We start from the raw sequence: 14,881 nt of genomic DNA, 5'->3' as shown, positions 1-14,881 counted from the left end.
CTGTTTTTCTTCTTCCCTACCCCTTGATGCTGAACAATGAAATGGAAGAAAAAAAGAAAGAGATGCTGCATCTCTCTGCCTTCCATCCACAGGCCTAACATTTCTCTCTCCCTCCCATCCCCAGATCCAACTTCTCTCCCTTTCTCTTCCCAACTGTCCCCCATCCCATCTCTCCCCCTGCCTGCCTGCATCCTTTCTCCAGGTCCACCATTTCTTTCTTTCTCTTCCCAACAGTTCTCCCTTCAAGTATCTCTTTCCCTCTTCCTCTGCACTACCCCAGGTCTAACTTCTCTCCCTTCAGACCATTGCCTACCATCTCTCTCTGTCCTCTGTTTCTGGTCCCATAAGCTCTCCCCCCACGCCCAAACTGGCACTTCTTCTGGCACTTCTTTTAATACCCTCCCACCCAAAAAAAACCCATCTCTGAACAAATCCCACTTGCTTTAATCATCTTATCCTCACTCTCTTCTTTCTAGACAGCCCCTTCCATCCACTGTCTGCCCTCTCTCTCTCTCTACCCCTTCCATTTCTCTGTCTGCTCTATCCCCGTTCCATATGATATCTTCCCTCTTTCTATGCTCTTTCCTGTGCTCCTTCTCTCCTTTGTATATGATTCAGTTCAGCTTCACCCCCTCTCCATTTTTCTGTCTCCACCCCTCCCCTATGCTCTGACATCTCTTTCTTCTCCTTTACTTCCCTCCCACATGCCCTGGTACCTCCTCTGTGGCACCTCTTCTCCCTCTGGTCTGGCATTTGTCTCCTTAGTTTCCCTTCCCTCCCTCCATGCCCTGGCATCTCTCCTCTCCTTCTAACTCCCCCTTCCCCTCCATTATCTGGCATCTCCTCTCATTCCTTTCTCTCCTTCCTTCCTTCCTTTCCCCTGGCCTGGCATCTGTCTCCTTCCCTCCCCTCCCCTCCCATGCCCTGGCATCTCTCCCTCCCATGGAGTTGACATCTCTCATTCCTCTCCCTTTTCCTTCTCCATCCTTCCCTCTCCCCAATTGAGTGCAGCAGCAGCAGCATTTCTCTTCCCCTTCCCTTCCCTGTGTAGAAGCAGCATTTTCCCCCCTCACACACCCATCAGTAGCACAGCATTCCTCCCCCCCCCTCACACACCCATCAGCAGCGCAGCATTCACCCCCAAATTACCCCTCAGGGCCAAGTGAAGCATTTGCTTAATATTGCTGATCCCTTACCCGTTCTCCAGCAGGGTCATGCAGAGCACTGGGTTGTTGGCCTTGTCCATAGAGCAACTTGTATGTTCCACTTGGCCATGCGCAGCAAGGGTCGGCACTTGTGCACGCTGGGGAAGGGCTTGATGGGTGCATGTGCCACCTGAAGCTGCCCCAGCCCGGCTCACCCCCGGCAGGGTCATCAGCTCCTCCTCAGTGGCCGTGTTGATGTTCGGTCACTATGGGCTCCCCAGGATCAGGCTGAAGTTACAGGGAGCACTGAACTTGTGGCTCTTGGAGCAAAAGCTCTGCCTGCAGTGTTTGCTCAAAGCCGCGGGCAGCATCTTCCATGCGCCTCCTGCGGCTGATCTGGAAGCATTCCCTCTGATGTCACAATGTCAGAGGGAACACTTCCGGGTCAGCCAAAAGAGACACATAGGATCCGCTGCTCGCGGCTTTAAGCAAACGCGACAGCAAGACGGAGGAGGGAGTCGGCAAAGGAAAACATCACATCGTGAGCGGGGCCACACAGAATTCTTCACGGAGTCGCATGCGGCCCTCGGGTTGGACACCCCTGCTCTATACCTATCAGTCTACAACCCTAATGGCCCTTATGGCTGCAGCTGGCACCTATATGACAGTAAAGTATGGTTTTGGGAGGCTCACATTTTCTACCATAAATGTAGTGGTTAGAGTGGCTTATGGGCCTGGGTCCTCCTCTCTATGGTTCACTAGCCCACCACCAGGCTACTTAAGACACATATGTGCAGCTCTACTAGGTTTCCCCATACCAGATGCTGCTGTTTTAGAGACAGGTAAGTACCTTTTTGTTCTCCTTTTGGTGTGGTGGAAGGGAGTCACTGAGCACTGGGGGAGTGTGGGGGTGTCTTACCTTGAAGCAGTGGTCATCTGGTCAGTTTGGACACCTTTGTGGCACGTAGACCCTTCTAAAATAGGTCTAGGTCCAAACATATAAGTTCCATCCAGGATGTCGTGCAAAATGTTTGAGTTTCTCTGCAAGACGCCCATATCTAACCCACCCTTGAGACTGCCCAAAGCCTGCCCATAACATGCCTCCACCACGCTCATCTCGTGCTCTGAACATACAGAGGCTGGAACACCTTGCTAGATGTACAGAAAAATTATTTTGATTATCGGCACTTGGATGTCCTGGAAATTAGGACGTCCTAGTGCTAATTTAGGATGCATTTTAGACGTTTATGTTTTTTGATTATGAGTCTGTTTGTATCCTGTATATGGCTATTCAGTTTAGGATGGGCTGGGGAGGGATTTGATGGGAACTCTAGTAATTTGGGATGGTCTAGATAGGCTGGAATGAGCTTCAACAGCAACTCCAGTAGTTGGAACCTAGCACAATTCTGGGCAAACTTCTACGTTCTAAAACCCAGAAATGTCAATGAACAAAGACAATTGAACTTAATCATGTATTTGTAATGCATGTACCTATTGGGCAGACTAGATGGACCATTCAGGTCTTTATCTGCTGTCATTAACTATGTTACTATGTAGACATGACTGGACCATGGGAGGGTACCAATTTATATGCATTACTTCAAAGGGTATAACTGGTGCCCTTATTTCCAGCACAGATGGAAACAATTCTGACCACAGTGAAAGTGCATTTAGGAATCAGTCACAGACTAGTTTAAATTTCTCCTCTTGTTTTTCCCTACCTTTTCTCAACCTATCCTCTCCCATCTCCTGTCTTCATCTGCCCATGTTGTTTCCACTTATTTTTCTTCTATTCCTCTCATTTTCTTCCCTCTCCTCACCTCCTGCCCCTCTTTTCTTTTATTCTTCTTACCCCCTGCCTTTCTTTCTCTTCCCTCTACACCTTTCCTTTCCATCCCTCCATTCTTCTCTCTTGCCCTTCCCTTCTTTCTATCATCCTCTTTTTTTCTGTCTCTCTTCTCCTTACCTCCTCCTCCACAGGCAGCGGCTGTCGTCATTTCTGTCTGCTTCCTGCTTTACATCTGGCTGTGTTATGAGAACTTCCACTTTCACGTAACCCACCTGTATGCTCACCTGGGCTATCCCAGTGCTCAGCACATCATGGGACAGAGATACCTGCAGGGTAAGAAGAAGGTGGGGCATAAAGTTCTGTGGATGGTGCACGATGCTTCTCACTCCTGTCCTGTCTCGATACACTGTTTTCTTATACCTGTGTGTGCATTAGCATGTTAAATACCTTACATTATGTGTGTGCTCCACAGGCCTTGTGTGTGATGCTGCTGCATCCTTTGTTCCAGGGCTCAAGGGCAGAGCAAGATAGAAAGGGAGCTGTGCTCTGGTCCAAGTAACAACATGCATTAGTATCATGTTCAACCCTCATGTTCTATCCCCTCTCCACTCTTCTTTCAAATTTTGTGGTTCCACACCCTGCCCTCACTGTAATTGTCTTAACCTGCACATCCACCTCCCCCCCCTAATGTTTAGACTGTAAACTGCTTTTGACATTTTTTATGATAGGTGGGATATTAAGTCTCTGGATGTTAGCACATGTCACAGCATGTACTTATTTGATATCTGGTGTCTGATAGTTTTTTCCTGTATCCAGGAGTTGGGGTACAGCAGGATGAAGAGAGAGCCATGCAGTGGTTCAGGTAAGCTAGTATGAGAAACAGCAATGACAACCAAGATGAAGAGTGAAAGTAGCCAAGGATATCACACGTTTTAATCCAAGGTTTTATTGTGAATCTCAAATTCCATCTGAAGTACAGATTGACCCACTTAAAAATGCACTAGAGGCAGCACCCATTTTATTTGAACTTTATATTTTTCTCAAATTCATTTCTTTATTTTTGGTTCCATTGGGTAGAGTTATGTCAGCTGCACAGTGAATATCCATTTTGAAATATCTAGCTTAGGTGTTTTTAAATCACACATATGTACTGTACTGAATATCCATGTGTGACTTGAAACATCTAAGTTGGATGTTGCAAGTTATGTCTATCTGTTTAGACCACCTAGATGTGTGGAGGGGCATAAAAGAAACATCTAAGTTCAATTTGGACGTAGGGTGCTAGTTGCCTAAAGTCAGCAGCGACAAAATGTCCATTCTCAATGTACATCCAAAGTATATATTTTTTGAAAATCATCTATCTATACATCCAGGTGTTTGACCGTCCAGACTGCAACTATGTCTATCTTTATACCATATTCTCAAACAAAAATTCATCCAAGTCTGAAACGTCCAGAACAAGTCTTTATCCAGGACAAGCAGGCAGCATATTCTCAACATGTGGGTGACGTCATCCACGGAGCCCATAGCGGACAGTCTCGCAAGCAGACATGTTTGAAGATTGTGGACATGGATCCTAACCTTCCAGATCGCCTAGCCAATATATCCTGTTAAGGTAATGAGCTGTTCGATGAATCCATTGAGGTTGCCACCAAGCATCTGTCAGAGCATGAGCAGTCATTTGCCTCTTTGATTTGACCTAAGCCTAAGTCTCCAGCTACTAAGCCTTATAGGCCACCTCAACATCGTTATCCACAGAAAGCTACTCCAGCTTATTCCAGGCCTCTACCCAGGAAACAGCAACAGCAGCAGTGTCAACAAAACCCCCAGACTCCTGCTATAGCTAAGCCTGCACAATCTTTTTGACAATCTAAGTCTGAGCAAAACGTCAATCTTCATGCATCAGACTTCTGTTCTCCCCATAGGAGGTCGCCTCCATCATTTTAACCAACAGTGGGAGCAGATTATGTCAGACCTTTGGGTTCTTACCATCATCCGAGAGGGCTACTCGCTCCAATTTCTTCAAATTCCACCAGATCTCTCTCCAAAAGAGTTTCCTTCCAATGTGTCGCAACTTCCCCTTCTTCAGGAGGCTCAGACTCTTCTTCGTCTCCATGCCATCGAAGAGGTTCCCTTGGCCCAAAGGGACATAGGTTTTTATTCCCGTTACTTTCTGGTGCCAAAGAAGATGGGAGATTTGTGACTTATCCTGGACCTCAGAGCTCTCAACAAATTTCTTGTCAAAGAAAAGTTTCGAATGCTCTCTCTTCCAACCCTGTATTCCCTGATGGATCAAGAAGATTGGTTATGCTCCCTAGATCTCAAAGAGGCTTACACTCATATTCCAATTCATCCAGCCTCTCGCAGATTTCTAAGATTTCGGGTGGTGAATCTTTATCTCCAATACAGAGTCCTCCCTTTCGGGCTGGCATCATCTCCCAGAGTCTTCACAAAATGCCTGGTGGTGGTGGCTGCAGCCCTGCGGACGCAGGGTCTTCAAGTCTTTCCATATCTGGATGACTGGCTCATCAAAGCTTTGTCGCAACAAGGGGTTATTGTAGCGACCCAATGGACTATTTAGTTTCTCCAAAGTCTTGGGTCAAAATCAATTTTCCAAAGTCCTAGCTACGCCCCCTCCTAACTCTACAGTTTATTGGAGCCATCCTGGACACTGTTCAACTGAGAGCGTTCCTGCCTCAACAACATCAGGACGCTCTCATTCACCTTTGTCAACAAGTGTCTTCCCTCATGTCAATCTCAGCAAGACACATGATGATGGTTCTTCTCGGTCACATGACCTCTACAGTTCACATGACTCCTTTTGCCAGACTTCACCTCTGAATTCCTCAGTGGACCCTAGTATCTCAGTGGCAACAGGCTTGCAACCCACTCTCTCAACACATTACAGTGACTCCTTCGTTGAGACAGTCTCTCCACTGGTGGATGCTCTCTTCCAATCTTTCCAGAGATTTGCTATTTCACACGCCCCCTCAACAGAAGATTCTCATGACAGATTCCTTGATATATGCTTGGGGGGCTCACCTAGATGATCTCCGTACTCAAGGTCACTGGTCCAACATAGATCGTCGATGTCATATCAATCTGTTGGAACTCAGAGCAATCTTCTATGCTCTCAAAGCTTTTCAGCATCTTCTCTATGATAAGGTAGTCCTCATTCGAATGGACAATCAAGTCGCTATGTATTATGTAAACAAGCAGGGTGGAACAGGATCTTTCCCTCTTTGCCAAGAAGCTCTGAAGCTTTGGAATTGGGCAATCTTTCACAATACCTTCCTGAGAGCTGTCTACATCCAAGGAGAGAAAAACTGGTGGACAAACTGAGTCGTCTCCTCCAACCTCATGAAGTGGCACTCAATTCCTTGCCTCTACATCACGTTTTTGCTCAGTGGGGAACTCCTCAGATAGACCTCTTTGCATCTCCCCACAACAACAAACTGCCTCAGTTCTGCTCCAGGATATACTCTTCTCACCACCTAGAGGCAGATGCTTTTCTTCTGGAATGGGCAAATCAGTTTCTCTAAGTGTTCCCTCCATTCCCTCTGATTCTCAAGACTCTTGTCAAACTCAAGCAGGAGCATACTACCATGATTCTGATAGCTCCTCGGTGGCCAAGACAACCATGGTACTCCCTTCTACTTCAACTCAGCACCAGGGAGCCTCTACTTCTACCAGTATTTCCCTCACTGCTTACACAGAGTCAAGGGTCTCTGCTTCATCCCAACCTGCAGTCTCTACACCTAACAGCTTGGTACCTCTCAACCTAACTGCCACTCTACAGTTTTCTCAGTCTGTACAGGACATTTTAGAGGCTTCTAGGAAGCCTGCCACTAGGCAGTGTTACACCCAGAAATGGACTAGATTCTCTGTTTGGTGTACTATTCATCATAAGGAGCTGCAATCTACCTCCTTGTCTTTGGTTTTGGATTACCTGGTGCACTTTATTTTTATTTATTCAATTTTCTATACCGTTCTCCCAGGGGAGCTCAGAATGGTTTACATGCATTTATTCAGGTACTCAAGCAGGTACTTATCTCAATCTGGCCTCAAATCCACATCCATTTGAGTCCATCTTAGTGTAATTGCTGCTTTTCATCAGCCTATCGAAGGAAAACCTCTGTCTACTCATCCTGTGGTTTCCACGTTTATGAAAGGACTTTTCAATGTCAAACCACCTCTCAAGCTGCCTCCAGTGGTTTGGGATCTCAGTGCTGTTCTTGCTCAATTGATGAAGCCTCCTTTCAAACCAATAGATTCGGCTTATCTTAAATATCTCACTTGGAAAATGGTTTTTCTCATTGCGCTCACTTCTGCTAGACGGGTCAGTGTGCTACAAGCTCTAGTGGCAGATCCACCTATCACAGTATTCCATCATGACAAGGTAGTCCTCCGTGTTCATCCTAAATTCATACCTAAAGTGGTTTCAGAATTTCATATCAATCAATCCATTGTACTTCGTGTTTTTTCCAAAACCTCATTCTCATCCTAGAGAAATAGCTCTTCATACTCTGGACTGTAAGCGTGCTTTGGCTTTCTACTTGCAACGCACTCAACCTCACAGAACTGCTCCTCAACTTTTTATCTCCTTCGATCCAAATAAGTTGGGGCATCTTGTTTCCAAGCCATAGAGTTAGAGCTATGGCAGCGTCTGTAGCTTTCCTCAGATCGACTCCTATTGAGGAAATCTGCAAGGTTGCCACTTGGTCCTCAGTTCATACACTCACTTCTTATTATTGTCTGGATACTTCTCCAGACGAGATGGCCATTTTGGCCAGGCAGTTTTACAACATTTATTCTCCTAATTTGCCAACACTCTCACTATCCCATTCTGGTTAGCTTGGAGGTCACCCACATGTTGAGAATATGCTGCCTGCTTGTCCTGGGATAAAGCACAGTTACTTAGAAACATAGAAACATAGAAAATGACGGCAGAAAAGGGCCATAGCCCATCAAATCTGCCCACTCTAATGACCCACCCCCCTGACTTTACTCCCCTAGAGATCTCATGTGAGTATCCCATTTTCTTTTAAAATCTGACACGCTGTTGGCCTCAATCACCTGCAGAGGTAGTTCGTTCCAATGATTGACCACCCTTTCGGTGAAGAAGTACTTCTTGGAATCACCATGAAACTTCCCTCCCATGATTTTCAGCGGATGCCCTCTGGTGGTCGAGGGTCCTCTAAGACAGAAGATATCATCTTCCACCTCGATACGGCCCGTGATATACTTAAATGTCTCAATCATGTCTCCCCTCTCTCTTTGTTCCTCAAGTGAGTACAGTTGCAATTATTTAGCCTTTCTTCATACGTGAGATCCCTGAGCCCCAAGACCATCCTGGTGTCCATTCGCTGAACCGACTCAATTCGCAGCACATATTTCCGGTAGTGTGGTCTCCAGAATTGAACAGAATACTCCAAATGAGGTCTTACTATGGACCTGTACAGCGGCATTATGACTTCGGGTCTCCTGCTGACAAAACCCCTATGGATACAACCCATCATTTGCCTTGCCTTGGAGGAAGCCTTCTCCATTTGATTGGCAGCCTTCATGTCATCACGAATGATCACCCCTAAATCACATTCCACCATGGTCCTAGCCAAGGTTTCACCATTTAGTGTGTAAGTTGTGCACGGATTTCTCTTACCCAGGTGCATTACCTTACACTTTTTAGTATTGAAGCTTAGCTGCCAAGTCAATGACCACTATTCCAGTAGTAGTAGGTCCTGCGTCATACTGTCAGGCAAAATGCTTTTACCTACTATGTTGCACAGTTTGGCGTCGTCGGCAAACAATGATACTTTTCCTCTAAGTTCTTGGGTCATATCTCCTATGAATAAGTTGAATAGAATCGGGCCCAAGACTGAGCCCTGTGGCACTCCACTAGTCAAGTCTGACGTTTTGGAGGGGGTACTGTTTACCACTACCTTTTGAAGTCTACCGCTTAGTCAATCCCTAACCCATGCAGTTAGCGTGCCCCCTAATTCCAGCAATTTCAGCTTGTTCAATAACCTGCGGTGTGGGATGCTATCAAAAGCTTTGCTGAAGTTCAAATATATTACGTCCAGGTACTCCCGGCATCCAGTTGTCTAGTTACCCAGTCAAAAAAGCTAATCAGATTAGATTGGCAGGACCTGCCCTTGGTAAATCCGTGTTGGTGAGGATCACGTAGGTTTTCCTCATCCAGGATTGTGTCAAGTTTCTGTTTGATCAGTGTTTCCATGAGCTTGCTCACTATGGATGTGAGACTCACTGGTCTGTAATTTGCCGTCTCTGTCCTGCAGTCCTTTTTGTGAAGTGGAATAACGTTAGCTGTTTTCCAGTCCAAGGGGATTCTTCCCGTGCGTAGGGAAAGATTGAGGAGCACGGATAATGGTTCCGCCAGGACTTCACACAACTCTCTGAGCACCCTGGGTGTAGGTTGTCTGGTCCCATGGCTTTGTTTACTTTGAGTCTTGAAAGTTCGCAGTAGACGCTACTGGGTGTAAACTCGAAATCTTGAAACGGGTCTTTCTGGCTGTCTCTTGTCCTTAACTGTGGACCGGCTCCCAGCGCCTCGCAGGTGAAGACTGAGCAGAAGTATTCGTTTAGTAGTTCTGCCTTGGTAAAATCCAATTCTGCATAGTTTCCGTCCGATTGCCTAAGGCGTTCTATTCCATCTTTGTTTCTCTTCCTGTCACTAATATACCTGAAGAAGGATTTATCCCCTTTCTTAATGTTTCGTGCTAGATCTTCTTCTGTTTGGAACTTGGCTTCTCTGACTGCCTTTTTGACTGCTTTAGATCTGACGAGATAGTCCTCTTTTGCCTCCCGCTTTCCGAAATGTTTGTAGGCGATAAATGCTTCTTTTTTCTCTTTAATGAGGTCTGAAATTTCGGTACTTTTGTTTCTCCGGCGCTTGCTTACTGTTTTTATGTAACGGTTTGTTGCTTCGTGCAGAGTGGATTTCAGAGTTGACCACATAGTCTCCACATTATCAGTTTCTGCTTGGTTATATAGCTCCCGATTGACAAAATCTCCCATGCGGTCGAAGTGTGTGCCTCTGAAGTTGAGGACCCTCGTCGCCGTGTTTGATCTAGAGAAACCTTTCTTGAGGTTGAGCCATACCATGTTATGGTCGCTGGAGGCCAGCGTATCTCCTACTGAAACCTCCGATACGCTGTCTCCGTTGGTGAGGACCAGGTCCAGTATGGCCTGGTCCCTAGTGGGTTCTAATACCATTTGTTTGAGTCGTGCATCCTTTATGGAGGTTAATATTCTTCTGCTGCCACATATAGTCGCGGAGAGTGTGTTCCAATCTGCATCGGGCATGTTGAAGTCCCCTAACAGCACTGTGTCCTCGCGCAAAGTGATGTTCTCTATGTCTTCGATTAGTTCCATTTTTTTGTCTTCCTGTTGTCTTGGAGGTCTATATACCACAACAAGGTATAGGCATTTTTCATTCCCTCTGGCTAGGTTCACCCAGAGGGACTCCCCGGTGTATCTAACATCTGTGATTCTGGTAGTTTTGATGTTTTTATTAGTTTATAGTGCTACCCCTCCTCCTAACTTGCCCTCTCTGTCACGACGAAGTAGGTTGTAGCCTGGTATAACCATATCCCACCCATGCGAGTCCGTGAACCAGGTCTCGGATATCGCTACCATGTCTAGATCGGTGTTCATTATCTCAGTCTCTAATTCCAGAATTTTATTGCCCAAGCTATGTGCATTAACATACATAGCCCTCCATACCTGTGAAGAGATTCCCTTCCGAGTTGGTGTGGCTCCTAAATTATCACATATAGTATGGTTACTTACCTTGGGCTCAGAAGTGTGGGTGCTACTCGCCTCCTCATGGTGGTTCCTTACTGCTCCGGAATGTATGTACCCTCCCCCAACTTACCTCTGAAATTTATATTTGTATTTATACATTTTTATTGTGAAGAGTGACTAATAAATCATCTTTCAGAACATCTACATCCACAGTTTTTTTTTGTTCTCATCGCTTTGATTGCATTCACTGTGGAATATTGGGTCTTCTTTCTGCTTTTTGTTGTGTTGAACTGCCTTGGATAGATGCAGAATATACAAGTTTTAACCATTAAACCAGTTGTTCAACTGCTTTTGATTTTTAAAAAGGAAAACACTTAGGGCTCCTTTTACAAAGCCGCGCTAGGGCCTTAACGCGCGGAATAGCGCACGCTAAAATGCCACGTGCGCTAGCCGCTACCGCCTCCTTTTGAGCAGGCGGTATATTTTCGGATAGCGCACGCTAATCCGGTGTGTGCGCTTAAACCATTAGCGCGGCTTCGTAAAAGGAGCCCTTACTTTAATATCAACTCCAATAACTAAAGCCTTTGATTTCTTGAAATATTTATATTCTGCTTTACCCAAAGGGTTCAAGGCGGATTACATAAGTATAAGGACCAGTATATCTCATCAAATTACAAAAAGCATAACTACTACCACCCTGCTGCCACTGGACTAAGAGTAGGTTTCCAATGAAAATTCTTATAAGAAGAGATATCTCAGATTTCCCATGGAAAATAATTCCACATTTGAGGGCCTTATATTGTTATTTTCCTTCCATATTTCTTCTGTAACTTTTTACTTTTACTTTTTTGTCTTCTGTTTTCTAGTTATATATAACTTAAAAACAGATCCCTCACAACAAAAAAAAGGTTCAAAAATTACATAAGAAATATGAAAAAAGTCATTATATGGATGATCACTCATTGTTCAAAAGAAAACAAGCTGCGGATACTTTTTGCTTACACAAAAGAGAATAAATTGGCATAGAGGCCTCACTAGCAGTAGTTGCAGAAAAGACTCACATCTCCCCTGCTTCAACTTCATATGTTTCTTGAGACTTTCAGTCAATGTTGGAAGAGTTAAGAGAACATTTTAATAAAATAAGGACTAGCTTAGAGTAACTATGGCCTGGATCTGCATGATAGCACTGTCTCAGTCATTTCATTCTGACCTACAAGGGGTCACTGAAAAGTTCTCAGCCCAACCAACAAAGTTGGGGCAGCCTCCATTGAGGGCTATACACTTAGAAAAGTGATTTTCCACTTTTTTCGTTCCGTTGGAAAAATACAGAATGAAAAAAGTGGAAAATTACTGGACTAACTCCTCCTTTTACAAAACTATAGTGTGGTTTTTAGCCACGGTGGTAACAGCTCTGATGCTTATAGAATTCCTATGAGCATCAGAGCTGTCACTGCCACGGTGGGCATTAAAAAACATGCTATGGTTTTATGAAAGGGGGTAAGTATATAGGTCTCAAAGGAGACTTTCCCCACTTTGTTGGTTGGGCTGAGAACTTTTCAGTGGCCCCTCGTACTTATCTTAAACTAGAATAACATTTTATGGGAATTTTCTTCTGAATATTAAAGAACTCCAGACCAAACTGTAAGCTGTGATTGTACCTATATTTAACTGAAAAACTCAGAGATATGTATAAATGCAGAAAATTGAAGTACACAGAAACATAGAAAAATGAAGGCTGATAAAGACTGCATGGCCTATCCAGTCAGCTCTGTCTTCTCTCTCTCTCTCACTTATAGCAGACATACTTTCACGCCTGTAACGCATCTGCTTTCCTCTTCTCCATTGCAGACGTGCCTCACAGCAAGGGCACCCTCACGCTTCTTATAACGTGGCTGTGGGAAAGCTGAGGAATAAGTCTCTGATGCAAGAAGATGGGTAATTTACTTTAATTCCTGAGGAATATAGAAAACCTTTGTTTCTGGGGCTCATGTAATAAGCTGCACTATTCTTTAGTGCTGAGTTTTACTTCTGATTTTTTTCTGATGTAGTAAGAAATTTTAGTGCAAAAATTCAGCAGTAAACCACTATGCTAAAGAATAATGCAGCTCATTAGGATAATGTGTGGGCATACAAAAATGCATGCAAAAGGAGAATCTGAAATTTCTCCAGAAGTAAAAAAAAAAAAATACATGATAAATTTTGACATTTTTAAAAAAACTTTTTTATAGCACTGAATCTTTACTGTAGCTCATGGTTGGAATCCAAACTGTTGTGTAAAAGAACACAGGGCCATCTAAAGTGAACAACAGTGTTTCACTTGAGATGACCCAGGCCAGCAAAGAGCCCAGGTGGGCCAGGTTAGCCTTGGACACCTCCCCATTCCCTCCACCAAGGCCAATTCCTGGTGGCCCAAATAGGTCTAGAACACTCCACACCCTTCTGCCAAAGCCAATTCTGGCCAATTCCCCCTCCCCAAATTAGCGATCTCCTTTGCTGTAACTGGTGGGGTTCCCCAAATCATGCCAGCAGAAGACTACCTCCTCTTCCTCCTCCAGTCCAGCGGCCAGAACTCTCCAAGCTCCGCAACTAGTTGCAATGTTCATGAGTTGCTGCTGCTGCCTCTGTGCCACCACGTCTACCTTCCCTGCAAAAACTGAGAATGAGTGGTGGGAAGGTCGGTAGTGGCACAGTGGTGTGAGCAGGTCAGGGACATTGCTGATGGCTACAGAGCTTGGGCTGCCAGTCTGGAGGAGGAGGTGGAGGAGATCTTCAGTGACAGGATTTGGGAATCCCACCAGCTCAGACATTTATATTTTGCATTTGGGTGGTTGGGCATGGGACACTGGGGGAAGGGCAGAGGGTGGGAGAAAATTTGGTGCCTACTCACTTTGGGCTCAGGTGCCCCCCAAATCAGCCATCTGGCCTCTGCCAGAAGTCCCTTTTTTTAATACTGAACAGGTATTGGCTTATGCACTGACAGGAAAGGAGAAAGAAAAAAATACACCTGATGCACAAAACAGTGGCTTGTTACCACAATCCTGTGTACTGCTTTTCCTGTTTGTATACTTTATTTTAGTGCCATGCTTTTTTTCTATGCAATTAGTTTACTACATCAGCAATAAAAGTATTTTTTAAGTGCATGCATTAGAAAATTATGCACTAAAGCTTGGCGCACAGTTGATAGCATGGTTTATTAAACTGTCTGTTTGTGGATGTCAATTTTTTTTCATTCTATGTCCATCCACGTGTGTGTGTGTGTTGGTTTAAAGGAAGCTATTTGCAGCACTCTGTCTTACATTGTGCGTGTCTGTCTATAACTTGTTTCGCATGCCTCTATTCCTAGTTCTGGCCAAATTTGTGTAAGTGTCTGCAATCTCAATGTCTCTCGCTTTGTAGAGGTCTCACACTCTCTGTGTGCTTCCATTCTGCCTGTATTTATAATTTCTCTATCATGCAGCACACTCATAGAAACATGGAACATGATGGCACGTGAGGAACATGTGACCCATCCAGTCTGCCCATCTATATGTCTTATTAAGCTTTACAATCCTTTTCTCATTCTCTATCTCACTTCCGCTTTCTATGTGCTTATCTTTCAGAGTAGTAGAAAAGCTCCTGGGTCAGGCTGCTGACCAGGGACTGCAAGAAGCTCAAGAGCTACTGGAGACACTGAAGCGAAACAGAGGCCCTTCCTAACTCTTTACACTTTATGGACAGGATCAGTATATATTGTAAACTCCCCACATAGCCACTTTTACATTCTAACTCTCTATGCATCCATCTTATAGATGTGTCTCTTCAATCAAAAGATATTCACGTCATAACACTGTAGTATTGCGCATCAGTTATGTTTTATCAAGATACATGTTGACTGAAAATGTAAATATATTATGTTCCTCTCAGCATTAGAATTCAGTTATTCATCTCAAGTCCCATCCCTTTACTGCTTAGCTGTATTCTCTGCAGTTTGGACGCTGCTGGCATTTACAGAATAAACTGCCTAGTGTTTCCTAATGCAGCATCACCTGACTTTGGTCATATTTCTGCTGACTGGATATCTTGCTAGTAACACTTACAGCCAGAGCCTTTTTACAAGGGTTAGTGGTACTGTTTGTTTATTTATTTATTAAATTTTCTATACCGTTCTCCAGGGAAGCGCAGAATGGTTTACATGAAATTA

General features: G+C 44.6%; 1 protein-coding gene across 2 annotated transcripts in view; it reads left to right on the top strand.

Annotated features, from left to right (window-relative positions):
- The window catches only part of LOC117360790 (sel1-repeat-containing protein YbeT-like), a 47,737-nt gene extending 33,150 nt beyond the window's left edge, over positions 1-14,587 (top strand). For both annotated transcript variants that reach the window (XM_033945150.1, XM_033945149.1), the window contains exons 2-5: positions 3,126-3,267; positions 3,751-3,796; positions 12,550-12,636; positions 14,301-14,587. In XM_033945150.1, coding sequence (XP_033801041.1) covers positions 3,126-3,267; positions 3,751-3,796; positions 12,550-12,636; positions 14,301-14,397 — 372 coding nt within the window. In that variant the 3' untranslated portion in view covers positions 14,398-14,587. The remainder of the gene's footprint in view (positions 1-3,125; positions 3,268-3,750; positions 3,797-12,549; positions 12,637-14,300) is intronic.
- The last annotated feature ends 294 nt before the right edge of the window (positions 14,588-14,881 follow it).

The sequence above is a fragment of the Geotrypetes seraphini genome, chromosome 5, assembly GCF_902459505.1.
Source record: "Geotrypetes seraphini chromosome 5, aGeoSer1.1, whole genome shotgun sequence".
NCBI classification, from domain to species: Eukaryota; Metazoa; Chordata; class Amphibia; order Gymnophiona; family Dermophiidae; genus Geotrypetes; species Geotrypetes seraphini.
Note: the sequence above shows the minus strand (reverse complement) of the source record. Positions and strands in the feature narration are given on the sequence as shown.